The sequence below is a fragment of the Rhamphochromis longiceps genome, linkage group LG7, assembly GCF_057381845.1.
Source record: "Rhamphochromis longiceps isolate RC_006_pf linkage group LG7, R_longiceps_female_GT1.1, whole genome shotgun sequence".
NCBI lineage: Eukaryota > Metazoa > Chordata > Actinopteri > Cichliformes > Cichlidae > Rhamphochromis > Rhamphochromis longiceps.
In genome coordinates, this window is record NC_140563.1 from 30,304,894 (window position 1) to 30,325,588 (window position 20,695).

A 20,695-nucleotide genomic window follows, 5' to 3' on the forward strand; every position below is an offset into this window, starting at 1 on the left:
CATGTTTTCACATACACGCTTTTTAATCCCAACTGTTTATTAATTAATTAACCAAGGCTAGAATAAATATGTAGACAACTGTAAACAAAAATGCTTTCAAAACATTAGCAGGGAATGTTATTTTGAAAGGCAATAGTAGGTGGGTTTATCGCAAAATTCTTTTTTTTAAAAACGGTGTGGTTTACATTTAAATTTAAATGAAGAAAAACAGTTTTCTAGGCCATTCAAACAGGAAGTGATTTCATAATGGGGGCAAATGGATTTGTCCAATTAAAAGGCACAGGAACTTTGGCTTGTTTTGACCCCACCCACCCACAACGCTTGTAACAATTTCACATAAAGTGCTTAAAATCTTTAAATAAGTGGAAAAAAACTCCAATATTAAAAGAAGTAAATTAAAAATGTAAAATGGGGAAAGTTGAACAGAAAATGAACTAAATGGCAGCGGTAGGCAGGTCTGAGGTCAGAAGGCAAACTGGGAATCGGCAGCTTCCTGTATTTTGTGGCTTTTTTCCCATTTAAAAAAAAAAAAAAAAAAAATCGAATCCAAACAGAAAATGAAAAAAAATATTAAAATAAGGGAGTGAAATTAATAAAATTAATTCAGTAAAAGATGGGACATTTGAAGCTCAACCACTCACAACTCAGCTTAATATACACACATACACACACACACACACATAAATACCCACGCACAAACACACAGAAAGCCTTACATGTTGTACAGTATAAATACATTCATGATTAAAAAACCCACCCAAAATGTTGACCACCAACAAAAATATTTTAAATGAAGTAGAAAAATTCTACTTAAAAAAAAAAAAAAAAATCTAAAGACACACAAAACAATCCATCACCAAAACCTCCAAACACCACGTAAAAAACCAGAACCCAGCATAATAATTCAGAAAATAAGGCACAGAAGAAGATTTGAGATCGCAGCTTAACCCTAAAATAATAATTAAAAATAATAATCATTAACATAATTCCAGCCAATCAGACGGCAGTGTGCAGAGAGGCTGAAAATTCAAAAATAACAAGGCGGAAGTTTGTGAAGAACGAGAAAAATAAAAACCTGAAGTAAAAAGAAAAACGTTGGAATCTGAATTTTAAACATAAAAAAGGGTCAAATCATTTCATTTCATTTAAAAATAATATCTATAATAATTTACTTAATGCTCATTTGGTAATTTTAAATAAAGATAAATTTAAAGTAAACCTTTGATAAAAGGCAGGTTTTTTTCCTTCTTTTTTTTTTTTTTTTTTTACTTCCTGATTTCGTTTCCTGCATCACATTAACAAACACAAACTGACGTCACCTCCATGATGGACTTCATTACCCACAATGCACTGCTACTCAGTCTGCTCCGGAATGTGCTCTGTAACCTCTGTAGCCATGGCCATGACCCTCGGTTGTGACATCATTTGCCACCATGATACGAGGCTTGCTGTAGGCACAGAAAGATATCCCCGTGGTCTGTCTGTCTGCGCCGCGGGCCAATCAGAAGCCCTGCGCTCTGAGCGGCCGCTCAGAGGTCAAAGGTCAGATGGTGGACTTGGAAAAGGACACCCGGAGGTGCTGGTTGTGGTCCAGCTGGTGGTCGTGAAGGGCGATCAGAGCCTCAATGGCTTCCTCCACCGAAGCCAGCTGCATCAGCGCCATCTTCCTATCCTTCCTGTGACATCAGAGGAAGTGACATCATCACCCACAACCCATCAGAAAGGAGGGAGAGGAAAGGAGTACATAAACACTTACAAAAAAAAAGTTTAAAGAATTTTTAATATTTTTTTTTAACATTAGAAACTGAAGAGAAAACTGAACTTTTTAAACAGTTTATTTCATTATTTTTTTTCTTTTTTCATTATTTCGTAAAGTAAACATTTCATACAGTAAACAATTATAGATTTAAATAATATTTTATAAAAATTTAAATTTAAAATTATTCAGTAACATCTGTATTTAAAAAATATGTTTTTTGTTTTCATTTAAATAGTATTTTTCTTTTTAAATAAATCATAATAATCTGCCTTTTTCTGATTGGTTAACAAGCACAAATCAGTGAACGGAGTTGCTTTGTTACTTACTGGAAAAACTTGAAAGCTTTTACTGCAAATCCATTCAAAGAAAATAAATCCTTCAACGCCTCCTCGCTCACTGAAGAGCTAGGAAACAAGGAAACAATGAAGGACAACGATATTTAAATGCATATCAGTCTCCAAGAGTCAAACACATCAAACAGGAAGCGAGGCGGTCTTACGGGATGTTGGAGAGGTGCAACGTTGCTGACGGAGGGAAGATGTTGTTGAAGTTTTTGGAGCCCGGCTTTTTGAAGCGGTGGAGGGCAGAGCCTGAGAAGTCCCGAGTCAGTGCTTGTTCTTCTTGCCCAGCCCCTCCGCGAGGCAGCTGCACCACCGGGTGTTTGGACAACGTCACCCGGATCACGTTACCATGGAGACGCTGCCCGTTCAGGTGACTCATCGCTGTCATTGAAGAACAAAGAGATAAACAAGAATTTGTCTTCTGCTCATCCATTACAGTATTAAAATCATTAAAAATACAATTCCGAACTTTTCATTCATTATAATTCAATTGACCACTGTACTCCCGTGCATTTAGTCATTATTCATGACAATATTTATTATTATCAGGGCTCTAGAGTGCGACCAATTTGGTCGCAAATGCGACCAAATTTCTCCATGGTGCGACTAATAAAAAATACTTGGTTGCACCGGTGCGACCAAGTAAAAAAAATACTTGGTCACACCGGTGCAACCAAGTATTTTCTCGGAAAAAAAACGTTTCAGCAACCCTGAAAGTCTCCGTGTGTTCAACAACAGACACACATTATGCCCATGTCGTGTTCTAAACCAATCAGAGATACTCAGAGGCGGGGACCTCTGTGATTGGCCGTGGTCCAGATATTCCTGCAGACCTACTTGTGTTTACGTTTGAAAGTGCGGGCAGATAGAGAAGGGTGAGTAGCCCAGGTCAGAAGTGTATGAAGTTGGTATTGAGAAAATATGAAAAGAACAATTGATAACTTTTTCGTTAAGTTAAGGCCTGATCAGTCCAAAATTCTGAGCCAGCGCTCTGACACGGAGCCATCAACCTCTCCGTTTTTGTCAAACACTGGTCCGGAGACGGCATCAGAAAATGAGCCACATACGATCGACTCCCAGCCGGAGTCCACTGAAAGTAAAAGTGAGAAAATGTATAGATTTCGAATCGAGTGGCTTGACCAGTTTCCCTGGCTAAGATACAGCCAAGCTGACAATATGATGCACTGCATTTATTGTCGCGAGTGTGGAAAGACCATGGCCGGCAACACAGCATTTGTCACTGGTGCTAATACGTTTCGAATTGAAACGCTGAAAAAGCATACAGCATCGAGAAGACACATTATATGCCGCGATAAATGCTCTGCCAAAATGTCCCCGCTCCCCACTGCCTTTCAGCGGCAGGCAGGTGTAAACAGGTCATCGGAGGAGGCCGAGATGATCATTAAGTTTAACATCGCCTACAATATTGCAAAAGAAGAAGTTCCGTTTACTAAGTTCAAGTCAGAAATAACTCTTCACAGGAAAAATGGCTTGGACATAAACCCCACATACAGCAATGATGTTGCGTGCGCCCAGTTTATAGGCGTAATCGCTGACACACTGAAAAAAAAGACGTCAGTGGAAATTGCGAACAGTACATACATGGCCTTCCTGATCGATGGAGACACAGACATCGCCACAAAAGAATGTGTCATTGTGTACGCTCGTATCTTGCAAAAAGGAAGACCAGCGAATATACTGATTGGACACATTGAGGTCCAGCATGCCCATGCCCAAGGTAAGCCATGTCATGTCACGTAGCCTATGTATATGATTAATAATATTACGTCGTGTTACTGAATTAACCATATCTAGCATGTTCTTATCATTGAAAATTAAACATAGCAATAATACATGAATATAGAAACTCAAACTGAAAAAGACTGCATTGTAAACTCTTGATCTGATAAGTAAATGGTATTTTTTTTTTAATTTGTTTAGGAATTTATGCTGCCTCAAAGAAAGCATTTGCTGCTCTTGGGGACCAGTGCAGTAACTGGTTGGATAAAATCATTGCTATGGGGGCTGATGGAGCTGCTGTTGATTTGGGCAGCAAAGGGGGTGTCAAGTTAATCATTTTGAAAGGTTGTTAGTTAATCATTTACAAATAAAAAAAAAACGTGAACATGTAAAACTGCGGTGTTAAGTAATGCAGTTAAAAAATTTGGGTACGCCTAAATTTTGTGCTGGTGCGCCTAAATTTTATTTTTAGGCGCACCAGTGCAACCATGGCAAAAAGTTAGTCTAGAGCCCTGATTATGCTGAATTAATCATCATCACAGATTAATTCACTGAACTGGAATTAAAAACTAAAGTAGCTCTGACCTTCTGTATCATCGCTCACAGCGTCATTAAAAATGAAGAAAAAAAATGTTAAAATGAATTAATTTTGTTTTTTTTTAAATGAACTGAATTGTTTCAGACCGAGTTGAGCCTGCGTGGCGTCGCTCATCTGAACAAGAGCGTTTTCCTTCTTGTTGAAGAGGATTTTCACTCTCTGAACGTCTCCGTAAACACCTGAAAAAACATGAAACAAAACTGTCAATGAATCAGCACAGAAACACCTTTCAAATACGTTAAAGAAATAAAATCTGAGTTTTCCTACCGAACAGGATGAAGAGGCAGTGAGGCGTGACGTTCTGCAGAAGGTGAATAAAATTAGTTCAGTGGAAAATATATGTTTAAAGATTATAACTTGAAGTTTTTGACTAAGTATCGTTCCTTTCCAATTCCACCGAAAGCAAAAGAAAATCAATTTAAAAATTTAAATGCCATATATCTGTCCAATGACTTCTTCACAAGAAATTCAATATACAGGGTGGGCCATTTATATGGATACACCGTAATAACATGGGAATGGTTGGTGATATTAAAGTCCTGTTTGTGGCACATTAGTATATGTGAGGGGGCAAACTCCTCAAGATGGGTGGTGACCATGGTGGCCATTTAGAAGTCGGCCATCTTGGATACAACTTTTGTTTTTTCAATAGGAAGAGGGCCATGTGACACATCAAACTTATTGGTAATGTCACAAGAAAAACAATGGTGTGCTTGGTTTCAACGTAACTTTATTCTTTCATGAGTTATTTACAAGTTTCTCTTCGTTCACAGCCATTGACATGTCGAAGAGGTTAACACGTGAGGAGCGGATCGAAATTGTTGATATCTGGTGAACGCAGTAACCGGGTCATTGCAGCAGATTTGAATGCAATACACCCTACGAGACCACCCATCTCCCATGCTACAGTTAGCAAACTGCTTGCTAAGTTTCGTGAAACTGGTTCAGTGTTGGATTTGCCAAAATGTGGACGCAAGAAAACTCACTAAGAAACATCAGTGGCTGTCCTAGCTTCATTCAGCAAGAGCCCACAGTGTAGCACTTGCCGCATGTCACTGGAGAGTGGCATTAGTCGAACATCCCTTCGGCGGATATTAGCTACTCACAAATGGCACCCTTACAAACTCCAGCTACTGCAGCATCTCAACGAGGATGACCCAGATCGGCGCACAGAATTTGCAGAATGGGCAAAACAAAAATTGGAACAGGACCCTCAGTTCACGCAGAAGATTTTGTTCAGTGATGAGGCAAACTTTTATGTGAATGGTGAAGTTAACAAACAAAACCACCGCTATTGGTCTGACACTAACCCACATTGGATGGGTCCCTCCAAGACTGTTGGAACAACAAAAGTGATGGTTTGGTGTGGTATATGGGGTACAACGATAGTGGGTCCATTCTTCATCAATGGAAACCTCAAGGCCACTGGATATTTGAAATTGCTACATGATGATGTGTTTCCCTCTTTATGCACTGAAGCTGGCACGTTCCCTGAGTTCTTCCAGCAAGATGGTGCACCACCACATTATGGGTGCCAGGTCCGAGCATTCCTAGATGAACAGTTTTCTGGAAAGTGGATTGGTCGTCGTGGGCCATTTGAATGGTCCCCAAGGTCTCCCGATCTGACCCCCTTAGACTTTTATCTTTGAGGTCATCTGAAGGCAATTGTCTATGGTGTGAAGATACGAGATGTGCAGCACCTGAAACTACGGATACTGGATGCCTGTGCTGGCATTTCTCCTGCGGTGTTGCTATCAGTGTGTGAAGAGTGGGAGAAGAGGGTTGCATTGACAATCCAACACAATGGGCAGCACATTGAACACATTTTATAAGTGGTCAGAAACTTGTAAATAACACATGAAAGAATAAAGTTACGTTGAAACCAAGCACACCATTGTTTTTCTTGTGACATTACCAATAGGTTTGATGAGTCACATGGCCCTCTTCCTATCCGATTGTTCAGTCTGACGTCACTAGCCGTGTCTGGGTCTAAACTCCGCTGCAGGTCCATATATCAAACGATCACTATGGCATTACTGAGAGTTGAAAAACTGTCTAAAGTCTTTCATCTTTAATAAAATGATCAGCGTTCTGCTCTACCAGGTGTAACAATTGAGTTTAACATCCAGGCATCCATGAAAACGGAATTTATGACATTTAACGGCGTTAGAAGTTAGCAGGGAGTTAGCTCGCTAGCTTCTATCTAAATACAATATAGCATGTCCTCACTGCGGGGTTTTGGAAACAAATTAAAACGTACAGCTCTGCTATCACTTCTAGCATAAATGAAGACAGAAAACTAAACAGCAGTGACGTTTGTAGGGTTACTGAAGTTTGGCTAGCTGGTATATAATGATGTGCTACGAGACCGCTAGCGACACAGCTATGTTAGCATAATATAAACAAGCTAACTTTTTTTCCCGCTCGATAAAAGTTAACGTGAGTGTTCTCGGTGGTCAGGAACAAATGTAATCACATGGCAGGATGCTGTAAAAGGACCAAACTTCAGCCAGGAGAACAACTGAGATAATCCATCCATAATATGAGGTTAGTCATTCATATACTGCTGCATGGGCTGGGCTGTAGTTACATGCTAAGGTTTTAAAAACTGAGCTTAAATAAATGATTAGCGGTAATAAAAGCCGAGGGAGGTCAACAGTGATCACTGACTGTTTTAGGAGCTTTTTGAGATCAAATAGAAGAAAATACATAACATTAAACATGTTAACAACACAAAAGCCATATTAAACGCAGACTACTTTAGACCCGGAAGTAGGATTCGTCGCGTCATCACTGAACAACCGGATAGAAAAAACAAAAGTTGTATCCAAGATGGCCGACTTCTAAATGGCCACCATGGTCACCACCCATCTTGAGGAGTTTGCCCCCTCACATATACTAATGTGCCACAAACAGGACTTTAATATCACCAACCATGTTATTACAGTGTATCCACATAAATGGCCCACCCTGTAGATACGAATGCATGCACTTTCTGCTAGGGCTGCTCAATTAATCGAATTTTAATCACGATTACGATCTGGGCTTTCAACGATCATTAAAAATGACTGAGCCGATTATTAGCCCCTCCCTCATTTATCCGCGACACCTTAAAGGCCGGTCCGTGAAAATATTGTCGGGCATAAACCGGTCCGTGGCGCAAAAAAGGTTGGAGACCGCTGATTAAGAGGACCCGAGGGAAGCTCGGAAAGCTAAGCAGAAGTTATTTGGAGAGTGACTGCCGTTGGTTGAAAAGAGAGTTAAAAAAAAAAAAAAACTTCAGTGGTGTTGCACACTATTTTATATTATTTTTTTAAAGTCATTGTTAACCCTTTAAAGCCGGTCAGAGCAGTAAGCTCCGTTTTGCGTAACTATTGTTAAATCCCTGTAGAACCTGAACCATGTAAGCTAGCGCAATAATTTGTTTTGCATATGAAACCGGAGGAGTTGTACTTACATCTTATGCCATCAGCTTGTCCTCGGTCACGGTTTCGTTCCACATATAGCTTTGCAAAAATTGCATAAAAAGCGCTTGCAGGAACAAAAACATAATATTCCAGAAACACGCTTTGCCGTTCCTATCAGCTGTTCGTAACACTTCCCACAGTGAAATGATGCACATGCTGTTTTCTTTGCAAATTTGCATCATAGGATTGTTTTTTGTTTTTCCTGCAGTATATAAAAATTGCTGTATCTCCAAAATAAAACTATGAAGACACTCAAAATAAATTTCCTGTGGTGGGAAACTATTTTTTGCAACTTTATTGTATTTAAAGTTTTGAGGGATAAACCTCTTAAATTTCTCCAAGTAGAAATATATGTAAACAAAACAAAAGCGATTTTCAATTTTTTTTGTAGTTTATTGCACTTTTTTGCAATTTATGTAATTACTATGGACTTAATGCATACATATTATTAAAATATGGGCTATAACAGTTGTATTGATGTATAGCAACTTGAAATGCTCCCACAAATGGCACTACAGCATGTAAAAAAATAATATAAGCTCTGGTGGACTTGGTTCTATAGTAGGTCTTAAAGGGTTAAATAAATATCGTCAAATAATCGTGATCTCAATTTCAGTGAAAATAATCGTGATTATCATTTTTGCCATAATCGAGCAGCCCTACTTTCTGCAATACTGATATTAAGACTACAGAGCATCTTTTTTATTCATGTGAAAGTTCCAGATCTTTTGGGGATGATTTTCAGTACTGGCTAACCTCCATAAATATTGACTGCCCTTCTCTAACCTTTCAAGTATTAGATTCTAGTTGCAAAATTTTTCATTCACAAAGGTCGCTTATTGAAAATTACTCCGATTTTTGCTGGATTTAAAAATGAAGTGCTGCTGTGGAAGGCTTCATTAGACAAGTGTAACTTAAATAAAGCTCACACCTTACTTGATTGTATGTGCGTACTTTTGTTTTTTACTTTTATATGATAGATCACCTTACTGTACTTGTATGCTGCTTTATGGTATTTCTGACCTATACTGTTCTTTTGTTCTTTATTCGATGGCTGCTTTGTTCTTAACCACTTGTACTTGTATGTAACTTTTTGTTGTCATGTAAAATGAGTGCTGTAATTGTTATTTTGTTCAAAAACAAAAAACAAGTTAGCTCAGTGAGCTGTGCTCTGATTGGATAGTGGTCGTGTCCAAATTCATGGGCTGCATCCTCCTGAGGCCGCATTTGTAGACCGATTACGTCACAGCGACGCGCCGAAGGCTGTCCAAATTCGTAGACTCATCCGAATGTAGCCGACAAATGCGTCCTCCTTTTCCCCGAATTTTAAGGATGGGTCGGGTGTGTCCTTCGTGGCCCACCATATCCCAGAATTCATAGCGCGGCCCAGCCAAACTCCAGTTTCCAACAATGGCGGCCGCTACTAAGTTTTAAAATTACTCATACTAATCTTTCTGGGTCACAAAATAAACTTTTAACATATTTTCAGGCGAGGAAGTAGTTGTGTAAACTTCAAATATCTGCTCGGTTTATCAAGATATCGCATATTTGCAAAAGTGCTTCGAGGTTTTCGGAGGCGTCTGCTACCCACCAGCTCGACAGCTAGCCGGGAGCTCGAGGGTCACTGAAGCCGCCGAGAAGGGCACAACTCCCGGCACATCATTTTCAGATCACCGCGGACTTTCGCTGCTCGGGTTAAACGTAATATATAAGTCACTTAGACAACCTAAAAATGTTATTGTTGGGCTTTTTTCAGTGTTTTGTTTGTTCGTGAGTAAATCGGTTTGGCTGAGATTAAAGTTATTAGATAAGATTAGATAAAATAAAACTTTATTAATCCCCCGGGTGGGTTCCTCCTTGGTTTTTACACAGCTGACTAAACGTCAAACAGAAACCTGATTAAACATAAGTATGAGACAGTCGAGAATTTACGCCAGTGTCCCGTTATATTTTAGATAGCAAGGAGCAGACGGCTGAGTTTATTAAACTCCACCGAGACAGCGGTGACGCTAATCAGAAGGCTAGACCGTCCAATTTCACGGCCGTTTACTTCCGGCCTACCCGACCTTCTGAGGACCCGGCCCACGTAGACCGCGAAGGCCGGGTCCTCAGGAGGATGCAGCCCATGAATTTGGACACGACCAGTGACTGTGTGAGCTAGCATGTGTGACCTCTGACCTCTGGGTTCAGGTTCGACACCAGCAGCACCGAATGGACAGCAGGAGGCGCCATCTGCAGCGAGACGCGAGGATGAGACACTAGCGAGCCGGGGACGGGCGCCATGGACAGACCTGAGGACGGAAAACACCAAAACTTTATTTCAGTGGTTTCCATATTCACGCTCAGCGCATCCAGCAGCCGGATTATTAAACATGGACTCATCTTAAAACATGTAAATGTCAATGGTCAAAGGTGATGTTCATGTGCAACTCACCTGTGTGTTGGTGGAAAGTGGGTGGGAATGCCGCTGCTCCATACGGAGGCAAAGCTACACCTGAAACACACATACAGGTTAGCTCACTAGCCCCGCCCCCATACAATGACTCTGAGGTCTGCATAGAGTTATAGAAATGACAGCTGCTGGTCAGTCGAGGTGTGTGCGCTTATTGAGTTGTAATGAATTTGTACAACTGAAACACCAGCGTACTTGATGATGTCACAGGTCCAGAGTTCTTTCGGCCGTCCCCTCTTAATTTAACTGTGACTAATATGTTATGAAGCTTAACTTTAATCTCAGCCAACTCGATTTACTCAGGAACAAATAAAACACTGAAAAAAGCCAAACATTAACATTTCAAAGTTATCTAAGAGACCTATATATCATGTTTAACCTGAGTAGTAAAAGACCGCGGGGGGGGTTGAAAATGATGTGCCGGGAATCCGCTGTTCTCGCCGGCTCTAGTGATCCTCGACCTCCCAGTCTGCTATGGAGCTGGTGGGTAACAGACGTCTCCGAAGACGTCGGAGGCATCAGGGAATATTTACGGCTTGACTTATCACGAGTACACGAGAACACAAGTACGCAAAAGTATGCATATTGAGACAGGCCCTTACTCTTACCGAAGGTGGCGGCGGGCTCTAGCTCTCCGCTTGGCAGGTCGGCTCTGGTGAAATCCCGACTCTTGTCGTTGTTGTACTTCACGTTGAGCACGCTCAGTTTGGAGAAGTCGATCCTCAGCGTGCAGCAGCCGTTATAGATGTTCTGACCGTCTAGAGTCTGACAGACAGAAGGACACATACTGTGATCTGACTGGACCCGCACCAGTTCAGACCTAGAACTGGAGCTGGATTTCTAAATGTGTGTGTGTGTGTGTGTGTGTGTGTGTGTGTGTGTGTGTGTGTGTGTGTGTGTGTGTGTGTGAGAGAGAGAGAGAGTGAGAATGTGTGTGTAGGTGTATGACTCACAGCCTTGGCGTGCTGAGCATGCACGGTGTCGCTGAACTGCAGGAGAGCCTGAAACTGGTTGTTTCTGGTGAACGTGATGATCTTCAGCACGGAGCCAAACTTACTAAAGATCTGTGGAAAAATTTTATTAATACCACCAAGAACTGTTAGAAAGGACATGATAATAAAAACTTCAATAATAATAACAATAATAACACTGATGATATCTGCAGTCCTGACCTGCTGGAGGACCTCCAGAGTCACAGGGTAAAATAAATTCTCCACAATGATTCTCAGGACGGGACTCTGACCTGGAGCTATGCCCCGGCCCTCCCCACCTGAAGCCATGTTCCCAGAGTGTACTGCTCCTGCATTCATGGCCTGCAGCGTTGCCTGAGCCCTCTGTCAGCAAACAAACATATTATTGATTGTTTAAAGGACCATCTCGCTGCTTTTTGTAAACAGATGACAGATCAAACTTCAAACAAATAAACAGACACCATGGGTGGGGCCTGAGCTGCTGCTCCTCACCTGATTGGTCATATTGTCAGTCTTGAGCTCGCGATGGGTGGAGTACTGAATGTAGACTGGCTGACTCCTGATGGAGGGAGTGGCTGAGGTGTAGTAGTTCACCATGGTAACAGCGGCTTCTTCTGACGCCATTTCTAAAAACGCCTGAAAAGAAAAAAAACGATTACTTAAAAATGTCATGTGTTCCTCTCTGTGTGAGTCTGTCACGGTGGGACATCTTTTCTAAGCTAACATTAGCTAGAGCTGCTCTCTGTAGAAAATTTGTCCATTCACACAGAAGGGAAAAAAAGATTTGCTTGGATCATGTGACAGGTGTAAACAAAATAAAGCAGTGAGGGAGCAGTACAAAAGCCTTTCATTACTTTAATCCACGCTGAGATCAGACCACAAAGGAGACTGAAGAGAACACAAAGCCTCAGCCATCATGTGTTTGACTTTCACTACCTCACAAATTACACAACACAGTGAACCACACTGCTGTGCAGAAGTCTTGAACCGCCCCTTATTTCTGACCAGTTTTGGAAGACTGTTTTTTGTTTGTAAACCCGCTCTCTGTGAGCCATTCAAGAATGAAAATGCTCCAAACACAAAGAGTAACAAGTGTCTATGTACAACAGAAAACTTAGTGAGGAACCAGCTTTAAATAATTTTAGACTCTTTGTTACTCGCCTGTTACAGCCTGTCATAAAAACACACCACTCAGTGGAAGAGTGGCTTAGACCCTGCCTAACATTCACATACACTTGTTGCACTCTGATGGATGTATCGTGGGTAATTTAGGGTTCAGTATCTGTCCCCCCGATACTTCCACATGCCTCAGAGCAGCTGCAGGTGGAACCATTTATCTCTGCACACGTTTCACTGAACCAATTTCCCATCGTTCCATCAAAATACAAAGAAATGAGGGCTGACTTGAAACTTTTGCACAACACCATATTACAACACAAGCTGAAATAAGAGTTCAGCTCTGGTGCCATGACTCACACCTGAAACATGTCATTACTTGTTTCCATGAACATGTCACTGTTAGTGACAGACCCATGAGACGATTATTAAAATAACTTGTAGTGTCCAATGCATCAATGAAGGATTATTTCTCTCTGGATGAGAGGTCAGCTGTAAGAACCTGAGAGGGCACTAAAGCAATGAGAAGCCATTAAAAAAAGACAATCTGAGTCACATGCGGCGTGATGACATAGACAAGATAAAATACAAATAAACAGTGTGCTGGTTGGCTCAGCTGGAGCTCTGCATATACAGGGTACAATCATATTAACTGTTTTTACTAAGAAACAAAACTGACATGCCCATTTTCCCACTAAATTTGAATTCAACGAAGAGGTGTTGTGGGCGGGAATTCATTTTGCTCCGTCTCTCCGCTCTTTCACTCTGATGTCCAGAGGCCTGCGCTACAAAGCAGGATTTGGTCTTATCCATGTGACTTCAGGTTTAACTCTTTTTTCTGTTTTTCAAAGGTGGTTCACTTTTTACTGGGATATATCGCTATGGTTACTTATGCTGCAAACAGGCTATGTTCCAGATTACACATCAACAGGTGTGAAACTCCCACCTACTGACTAATCAATTCTCTGGAAAACAGCATCGCCACTCCTGGCAGAGCCCTCAGACTGCTGCGCAGAGTCTCTCTCGCGGAGAGGATTGGACCAAGTGACCCTGAATCCTCCCTTAGTTATGATGCAGTAGGTGTAGGCTGCTGGGGGATTCCCATTATGCACTGAGTGTTTCTTCTTCACTCACTATGTGTTAATAAACCTCTCTGAAATTAATCATTAGTTATTATTAATCTCTGGCTCCCCTCCACAGCATGTCTTTGTCCTGTCAAACCGGTCGCTGCACATGGCCACCCCTGCCTGAACCTGTTTCTACTGGAGGTTTCTACCTGTTAAAAGGGAGCTTTTCCTTCCCACTGTCGCTTAGGTGCTTGTTCATAGGGTTGCTTAATTGTTGGGGTTTTCTCTGCAGTATTGTAGAGTTTTTATTTTACAATATGCGAGGTGTGAGGTGACTGTTTGGTGCTGTACAAATAAAACTGAACTAAACTGAATGTCTCTGTGCTTCCCCAATGAGCATCAGTATAAACATAGATTGTTAGATGCAGCTTTACTTCTTTTCTTTTTTTTTTTTACCTGTTTAATGCAAACAAGTTACAACAACGTTATTATAGTATTAAATGGACTAAATCTGAAGTTGATTCAGTTGAATGAAATAGTCTAAAATCTGTGATGATTTTATCAGTGAGAGCTGCTCCACAGTTTGCAAAACGTCTTATTTTCCTAGACATCAAAAGTGCCTGGCACGTGTTCATCTGTCTGCTCTTCTATTCCTCCTAAGCAGTTACATTTTGTCGAATTTATGAGAAACAGTGCCATTTCCAAAAGCCTTCCATCTTCTAAACAGATACCTTCCAAACTCGTCCCGCCTTTGTACACAACTTATTTGTTCTGATTGGATGTCATCTTGTTTTTATTATTTGACAAAAGTCTCGATACATTTTATCATCATTTTCATGTTTCTGCACAAGCTTTTATTTAGATATTGCCTTGTTTTCGTCAGAAAAAAACATTGCAGTCGCACATTCACACAGTCACATTTTAACTGGCGTTCTTTCCAGGCTTTAAATAGGCTAAGCTGTTGTCCAGTCTAACTGACCGAAGCATTTAAAGCACTCACGCCTTCATAAAGCGCTGGTCCTCCACCACTACTTTCGTTAAGCAGGCATCTGTATACTGTGTTCAATCTTGTTAGATTTTTCTCATATTACAGCTTTATCTCCCTTTGCAGCTTTGTGTGACTGCTTATCCTGATTGCAGATGTTAGGGTAAGTGAATCCAGACGAAGGAAAGATAGGTGGGTACAACTCGCGTTGGGGGTGAGGGAAGGGAGACAGGATAGTGAGGGTCTATTGTAGGGTCTTTACCTTACGACATGTTGTGATTTGGTGCTGTATAAATAAAACTGAACTGAAGTGAATAACAAAGTGCCTTCTTGTGGCTAACTAAAGAGCTATATAATGACACACAGTGATTACTCACTCAGTACAACCTCACAAACCCCCACACAGCTACCAAATGTGTTAGTAATAAATTTGGATGCAAGATGACGTCGCAAGCAGTCGCAGCCGAACGCCGCTCTCAACAATTTAGTGGATTTCTTTTTATTTTGTGTATTTTTATTTCACTTTTCCTCCAATTAACAAGAGCACATGTGCTGTACAGTAAAACTGAATTGCTCAGGGTTCTAAACCACATAAACCTGCACACTTTCACCAGCAATGACTTAATAATAATAAAGAACAGGTTAAGAGGAATTCAGACAGTTGTGTACTGCGCACCTTGCTGGCATCGTTAGCGCTCACCTGATTCTTTGTCTTCAGTGTGATCAGCTGACTAACTCGACCAAAGGGAAGCGCCAGAGAAAGCACTTCCTGTTCAGAGACGTCAGGGGGAAGCTGACGCAGGTGAAGGACCCGAGATGGGACGCACTGAGCACGCTCTGAAACACACAGTCTATCAGTGCCATCCACTGCAGATAGACAGAAACAGACAGGTAAATTATGATGGAAAGGGTTCAGGTGGGAGGAGCTTCCCTTTCATAGACTTTCATAGACTCACCTGTGGACAGGTGAGAGGAGCTCATGTTCTCAGAGCTGCTGACAGACGAGCTGAACTCTGACTCCTGGAAACAAACACAATAATCAGTTATTGAAATGTCAAAGTTATATCACATTTCATCAATTTATTAATGAATTTATCAAATCAGCAGCACATGAACCTCCATATTTAAAATCCTGTCTTCTTTTGCAATTTTTTTTTGAGACGTGATTGATCTTTAAAGCCTGTTTCCTGAGACAGACTGCAGGAGATGATTGATGACTTCTTCATTTTCAGCTCTGAGCTTCTGTTTAACTTTACCGCTAACATTTTAACCATTAACCTTCTCCCGGGATCAGTTAAAGAAGCTTCGGGCTCTGCTGGTGACATTTTAGAACCCCAAAGTCGAACTAATTAACAGAAAATGAAAGTAATTCCTCTCTGTTTGTACACAGACAGAGAGGCTCTTTGCGTGAACACGCACATATCGCGAGATTTCAGGTAATAAAACACCGCGGCTGTCGCTACTGTTGCCCCGTGACACTTTCACGCCGAGCCGAACAGAACAGAGCAGAGTTGCACAGCACAGCGCACGAGCAACAGGAAAACGGGGCTCTGGGAGAGCATTTCAGTAAACACCAACAACAAACAGGCAGGGAGGGGCGCATCTGAGGCTCGCGCAGGTGCGGTTCAGTCACCAAGGAAACGAAGGGAGGAAGGAAGGTAAAAGTGCGGTGGGAACGGTTCCGAGAAGGTTCGGGACGGTTTCCCGTTCTCACCCGTCCATGGTCCGTGCTGAGGAAGAGGAGGAAGCGCAGCAGAGAAGGAGTTGTTTTGGTCCGCGAGCCTTCGCAGCCAGGCAGCCACCAAGGAGAACAACGAGCTCACTTCCCGTTTGGTGACGTCACGACAGAACATGGCGTCTGGAGGACACACCTCAGATAAAAAGAAATACAATAATTATAAAACATAATTATAGTAACAATTAAAAGACTTAAGAATAAGTCAAATATATTCATTGTATTTAAAACAATATCAAATACATGTACAATTAAAAATACTATTACAAACAGATAAATGTAAAAAGATTTTACAAAATGACATTTAAAAGAAAATGCATGTTTTGTATGTAAAATTAACATAAATTAAAATGAAAAATAATTCCTGAAATATGGAATAAAATAAAAAGTACTTAGTTTATTTTTTTTTCAAAGCAAGATAAATAAAATCAATTTAAAATTGCTTATCAATTATAACTCCATTAAACACATTAAATAAATTTAATTTCTGCCTTAAATTCAAAATATGGTATAAATTTAAATAAATACTAATAAAAATTGCTTCAAGTAAAATAAAAATGTAATTTATAATAAAATACATGTTGAAATGTATTAGGCCTTCATTCATGTAAAATAATATGTGTTTGAAAAAATCTGAAATTCTACATTTGAAAACAATCGCAAAAATTATTGCAATGCAATTCTACCAGTTTTGGCAGCTTTTATGAAAATATAACAAAAAAAGCTCTACTCCTTTTATTTAAAAAACAAAAAACAAAAAAAAAAAGAAGCACTTTTTTCACACTTTTTGTTGAACTCCTGAGTGTTCTTGTTTGGGTGCCTAATATTTAAAGGGGAGAGCAGTGTTGTACTATTTTAGACTGTCATATTTGGTTTCCCTGCCATGGCTGTTCCACATTGGACTACCACCTCTAGTATTAGTATATTTTGGAGAAATTAATCGGACTGTTGTCTGAAGTGTAATCCTTTTTCTTTTTTCTTAACTTTATCTGACTGAAGACAGACCAGCTGTAGCCACTATGACATCACCCATCTACTGTACAGACACAGATACCTGCTAAATGCTGAATTGTAGAATTTCACTCATCAGAACTCCACCTCAGACTTTTAATGTCTGTTAGTACATTTGACTCCACAGCAGATTTTATAACACTATTTAATAAAAAGCTCCAACCGCTCAAACACGGTCCACAGGTCCAGTAAAAGGGACTTAAATTAGCTGAGGTGAAGCCTAGCAGGTAGCTAGAAACTACAGCACCTGTCTGAGGACCACCCCTAATAATGCAAACTCTAAGCCTCAATACAGTTTAATCAGGTGAGTTATAAAGGTGAAGATGCAAGGAGCAGAATCTGATGGTGAAGGTAGTGTTTAATTACCCAGGGTCAGCCGTCCAAAGCAACAGACAGTGCACAAGGAAGGTGGAGTGGACAGAGATGAGTGGGTGATGTGTGAAAGGGAGAGTTGATAAGCTCGTAGTGAGACCTGCTGTGATGGATGGTTCAGGGATGGTGGCACTGATTAAAAGAGGCAGGAGGGTGAGCTGTTAGATGTTAAAGATGAGATGTTAAAATCTCTTCTTTTGGTGCTGAGCAGGATGGGCAGGGTTAGAAAAGGGCACATGAGCTCAGGCTCAGCGGTTTGGAGACAAAGTCTGAGGTGTTTTTGACATTAGACCTCAGACATTTGATGGATGTACTGAAGGAAAACATGCAGAGAATTGGTGTTTGAGGCCCCTAAAGGAGTGGCTAAAGAGGAAACAGGTGAGTTATACATGTAGTTCTGAAGAGGACCCTGGACAGACACCAAACCTCCTTGTATCAGTTTGTAAACAACAGTGCAAACTGTTCCCTGTGTCCTTTTTGGTCTAATTGTTTTTGTTTTGTGTGCCCAGCCTTGTCAGTCTGTTGGAAGCACATATCTGGGAGGGGATGAACAAATTTCCTTTATTTGTCTCTTGATGAAAAAAAATTAGTTCATGGTGCCACAGGTGGACAGTTTGTTCCTGATTTTCATTACATTTCCTGCTCAGACTAGAAGTTTTTGTTATCAAATATCATAACCCAAGATGCTTAACTCTGTCCAAGCATGATTACAAAAGTATCCTCACTGTCCAATATGTTTCTCCTGCAACATTTTAGCTTCATGGTCACAGTCTGCTCAGCACTGCCACCTTCACCTTCACTGCAACCTTCAAAATATAAGACCTTATATAAGGTCTTATATTTTATATAAGGTCTTATATTCTGAAACACAGGAACTCTGCCAGTTTTTAGCACAATTCTGTTTTTGATTTCTTGTTTGTTGATTCAACATCTGCTAACTCTTCAGTTATTGGTGCAAACCAAGATTTCAACTCACTTTTATACACACACACACACACACACACACACACACACACACACACACACACACAAAATATAAATATATGTGCGCGTGTGTGTGTGTGTGTGTGTGTGTGTGTGTGTGTGTGTGTGTGTGTGTGTGTGTGTGTGTGTGCATATATATATTAATAAATGACAAATTAAAAAGGCATGAACATTTTTTGGATCGAAAAAATACATTTTTATTAATAGAGATTTCACTACTGAGGTTAAACATGATATATAAGTCACTTAGATCACTTCTAAATGTTAATGTTTGGTTTATTTCAGTGTTTTATTTGTTCCTGAGTAAACCGGTTTGGCTGTGATTAAAGTTAAGCTTCATAACATATTACTCCCAGTTAAATTAAGAGGGGACAGCAGTAAAAACTCCGGACCTGTGACATCATCAAGTACGCTGGTGTTCCAATTGTACAAATCTCGAGTCTGTACTCCCGTGCGTTCTCGGCGAGTAGTACTTGAGAATTGAGAAAGGGCCTCTGTCTTGCTAGCTTGCGCTGCGCTCAGGGGATCTGCACTCGACAGTGCAGCCTAGGCGGAGTAGTCGAATGCAGATCCACTGAGCGCTCAACACAGACAGCATCGTCAGAAGGAAAGTTGATAAAATAAATTAAAAATTTTGTATTGTTCGATACATATGCATACCGAACCGAAAGCACTGTATCGAACGGTTCAATATCGATACGAGTATTGTTGCACCCCTAATATATATGTATAATAAATTGGTTACAAGATAGCTTTTAACTTCTTACACAGTGTGTCTTTGTCCTGTCTTCCTGCTCTAATGGCTACCTATCCCTGTTGTAGGTTTCTTCCTGTTGAAGGGAAGTTTTTCCTTCCCTTTGTCGCTAAAGTGCTTGCTCACAGGGAGCCATGTGATTGTTGGTGTTTTTAGTTTTCTTTGCATTACACAGGTCTGAAAAAAATAAAATAAAAATTCAGCTGCATTGGCGGTCCTAGCCTGTTTGGCGCCCTGGGCGAACACTCCCTCGGGTTGTGTGAGACTTTAAATCATCAAACTGTAAATTATTATAAATTTTAAATTGTTATTGATCCCTTTACCCCTGGTCCTAAAGTGTATATTTATTTTCTCACTCTTCTTATATTTATTGTTTGTTTACTTGCACTACTGTAACTGGAGCCTCGTCATCTTGTCTCTCTACTGGACTGTATGTAGCGGAGATGACAATAAAGTTTACTTTGACTTCAGCAGCAAGCAGGCGCACCGAGGGCTCTCGCGCTCACTTTTCACATACAGAATTTGGAAAAAACATCGGTGCAAATTATAAGTCTGTATCATGATCTCTGGTGTTTTCGTGTTCGTTGGTTTGTTTTTTATTTTGTTTTATTTTCCGAGTTGGTTATTAGACGCTGCTCCAGCCAGCCAGAGAATCCCCCGCCGCCCCGCCGTCTCCTCCCTGTGCCGCAAGCAGTAGGCGCACCTCGCAAACGGAGGGTGCCCTTACTCCCAGCAAATGGGCGATAGAAAACCCATCGGTGCCTGCGCCATTCCCACTATGCGCTGGCTGATGTCGGGGCAGCATGAGTAGCCTACGAGCAAGTTTTTTGTTTTTGTTTTTTGCCGATGCCCGTGATGTCGCCCCCACCACGATGCCGCCCGGGGCAACCGCCCGTGTCGCCCGTATCAGAAACCGCTACTGTTCAGCTGCATGGAATACTTTTGGTAAATTTCATGTTTTTTAGGGTGTTGACTCAAAAAATGATCTTCAGTTGCCTCCATGACGTACAGTTCTCTTTTGTTTTCTTTTTGTTTTTTTGCAAAACATGAGGAGTTGACATTATAAAAAGCACAACAGCAATGACAAAAATCAATATTTGATTTTCAATACTATGCATAATTTTTCTGAGATTCCTTACCTTTCCCTATGAACAAAACAAACCTGTTGGGGATCATCTGAGCTCCTCACATCGCCAAACCTACGATACCCTCCCACTCCTACTGACCCCCCTCAATTTATTTCATTTTCTAGAAATATTACATTAATGTAAGAAATAATTATTGGTTATGGTTTTTTGACTCAAGTATACGATACCAAATTTCAGTTTTAAAAGGGACATTGC

The 20,695-nt window shown here is 40.7% G+C and overlaps 1 protein-coding gene across 3 annotated transcripts; it reads right to left on the reverse strand.

Moving 5' to 3' along the window:
• Positions 1-498: 498 nt before the first annotated feature.
• On the reverse strand, positions 499-16,347 carry LOC146665574 (polypyrimidine tract-binding protein 3-like). Of its 3 annotated transcripts, none has more exons than XM_085413298.1 (14): positions 16,211-16,347; positions 15,453-15,516; positions 15,197-15,333; positions 11,821-11,964; positions 11,530-11,691; positions 11,311-11,421; positions 10,960-11,122; positions 10,340-10,399; positions 10,084-10,196; positions 4,706-4,739; positions 4,525-4,617; positions 2,259-2,481; positions 2,086-2,163; positions 499-1,676 (listed from the first exon to the last, which is right to left on the reverse strand). In XM_085413298.1, exons 2-14 carry the CDS (start codon positions 15,475-15,477, stop codon positions 1,544-1,546), a joined length of 1,476 nt encoding a protein of 491 aa, XP_085269424.1. In that variant the 5' UTR covers positions 15,478-15,516; positions 16,211-16,347; the 3' UTR covers positions 499-1,543. The 3 variants fall into 3 exon arrangements, with proteins under 3 accessions (XP_085269424.1, XP_085269423.1, XP_085269422.1); XM_085413297.1 differs by having other exon boundaries at positions 10,966-11,122; positions 15,197-15,363; XM_085413296.1 differs by having other exon boundaries at positions 15,197-15,363.
• Between the last annotated feature and the right edge of the window lie 4,348 nt (positions 16,348-20,695).

What these genes read in the sequence shown, in the direction of transcription:
- LOC146665574 (XM_085413296.1), bottom strand. Translation starts at nt 15,477, where the DNA reads ATGAGCTCCTCTCACCTGTCCACAG. An exon ending in CTCCTCTCACCTGTCCACAG is followed by an intron (nt 15,364 to 15,452) that starts GTGAGTCTATGA and finishes GTCTATCTGCAG; the next exon opens with TGGATGGCACTGATAGACTG. An exon ending in AAAGCTTTCAAGTTTTTCCA is followed by an intron (nt 1,677 to 2,085) that starts GTAAGTAACAAA and finishes CTGATGTCACAG; the next exon opens with GAAGGATAGGAAGATGGCGC.